This window comes from Penaeus japonicus, unplaced genomic scaffold (genome assembly GCF_977035675.1).
Source record: "Penaeus japonicus unplaced genomic scaffold, GWHDUDI00000001_assembly GWHDUDI00000021, whole genome shotgun sequence".
Lineage (NCBI taxonomy): Eukaryota > Metazoa > Arthropoda > Malacostraca > Decapoda > Penaeidae > Penaeus > Penaeus japonicus.
The window spans coordinates 21,566,991-21,569,490 of NW_028234423.1; the positions used below are offsets into that span (position 1 = coordinate 21,566,991).

Below are 2,500 nucleotides of genomic sequence, written 5' to 3' on the forward strand. Positions count from 1 at the left end.
TACCGCGAATCCATTTGATAACAGAACAGTTCTCGATAACGATTCAGAACTGTCTTCTGTTAATACAACTGTGTTCCTTGAAGGTAACATCACAGACCCTATTGCTGATAACATCACGGCGTTCATTGATGATAACACCACGGATATTCTAAGTGATAACTCAACAGTGGATCCAGTTATTAATATTAGATCATCGTTAACCAAGAATGCCACAATGATTCCCAATGATAATTCCACTGACATTCCTGCTTATGGCGCCACTGGTAATAACAGCACAGAGCGTCCTACTGATCACACTGCAGGTGTTCCTGGTAACATCCTCTATAATGATACAAATATTCCCGATAACACTACAAATATTCATGATAACAACACAAATATTCCCGATAACACTACAAATATTCATGATAACAACACAAATATTCCCGATAAACGCGCGCCATGTATTACCCATAACACAACAGAACATGTATGTTGGGGATAACACCCACACACCATACTTCCCGATAACGACCATGAGTAATTCCCGAGTATACACCGACTAGGTAATTCTAATTAAATAACTAGCCCAATTTCCCGATAACACCACAAAAATTCCTGATAACAACACCAATATTCCCGATAACACAACAAACATTCCTGATAGCACCATAGGTAATCCCGATAACACAACAGACATTCCAAACAACACCACAAACATTCCCGACAACACCATGGGTAATCCTGATAACACAACAAGCACTCCCGATAACACAACAGGCATTCCCGATAACGCAACAGGCATTCCCGATAACACAACAGGTATTCCCGATAACACCACAAACATTCCTCACAACACCACGGGTAACCCTGTTAACACCAACTTTCGAGATAATCACAACAGGTATTACACGCTAACACAAACAGGCATCTCCCCCGATAACCACAGGGCGATTCCCGATAACACAACAGGTGAGTAGTCCCCGTAACACAACAGGCATTCCCCGATAACACAAGCAGGCAATTCCCGATACGCAGCAATCGAGGCTTGCCCGATAAACACTAGGCGAGTATTCCCGATAACACAAGCAGGATTCCGAAACACAACAGCCATTCCCGATAACACAACAGCATGTTCCCGATAACACAACAAACATTCCCGATAACACGAACAGGCATCCGAAATCACACTACAGGCATTCCCGATATCTCAACAGGCATTCCCGATTACAAAAACAACAGGTGATTACCCGATAACACGCACAGTATATCCCGATAACACAAACAGCAATAGCCCGATAACACAACAGGTATTCCCGATAACACAACAGGCATTCCCGATAACACCACAGGTATTCCCGATAACACAACAGGCATTCCCGATAACACAACAGGTATTCCCGATAACACCACAAACATTCCCCACAACACCACGGGTAATCCTGGTAACACAATAAACATTCCCGATAACACAACAGGTATTCCCGATAACACAACAAGCATTCCCGATAACACCATGGGTATTCCCGATAACACAACACGTATTTCTGATAACACAACAGGTATTCCCGATAACACAACAAGCATTCCCGATAACACCATGGGTATTCCCGATAACACAAACATTTCCGATAACACAACAGGTATTCCCGATAACACAACAGGCATTCCCGATAACACAACAGGTATTCCCGATAACACAACAGGCATTCCCGATAACACCACAGGTATTCCCGATAACACAACAGGCATTCCCGATAACACAACAGGTATTCCCGATAACACAACAGGCATTCCCGATAACACCATGGGTATTCCCGATAACACCATGGGTATTCCCGATAACACAACAGGCATTCCCGATAACACAACAGGCATTCCCGATAACACAACAGGCATTCCCGATAACACAACAGGTATTCCCGATAACACAACAGGCATTCCCGATAACACAACAGGTATTCCCGATAACACAACAGGCATTCCCGATAACACCACAGGTATTCCCGATAACACAACAGGCATTCCCGATAACACAACAGGTATTCCCGATAACACCACAAACATTCCCCACAACACCACGGGTATTCCCGATAACACAACAGGTATTCCCGATAACACAACAAGCATTCCCGATAACACCATGGGTATTCCCGATAACACAACACGTATTTCTGATAACACAACAGGTATTCCCGATAACACAACAAGCATTCCCGATAACACCATGGGTATTCCCGATAACACAACACGTATTCCCGATAACACAACAGGTATTCCCGATAACACCACAAACATTCCCGATAACACCATTGGTATTCCCGATAACACAACAAACATTCCCGATAACACAACAAACATTCCCGATAACACAACAAACATTTTTGATAACACCACAAATATTCCCGATAACACCACGGGTAATTCTAATAACATAACTAACATTCCCGATAACACCACAAAAATTCCTGATAACAACACCAATATTCCCGATAACACAACAAACATTCCTGATAGCACC

General features: G+C 43.0%; 1 protein-coding gene across 1 annotated transcript in view; it reads left to right on the forward strand.

Moving 5' to 3' along the window:
• The window catches only part of LOC122248087 (uncharacterized), a 28,323-nt gene that overhangs the window by 18,528 nt on the left and 7,295 nt on the right, over positions 1–2,500 (forward strand). The window contains exons 6-11 of the mRNA XM_086549090.1: positions 1–443; positions 568–951; positions 1,374–1,457; positions 1,542–1,622; positions 2,022–2,084; positions 2,253–2,294. The exon at positions 1–443 is cut by the window's left edge and continues 1,534 nt beyond it. Of these exons, the coding sequence (XP_086405216.1) occupies positions 1–443; positions 568–951; positions 1,374–1,457; positions 1,542–1,622; positions 2,022–2,084; positions 2,253–2,294 (1,097 nt within the window). The remainder of the gene's footprint in view (positions 444–567; positions 952–1,373; positions 1,458–1,541; positions 1,623–2,021; positions 2,085–2,252; positions 2,295–2,500) is intronic.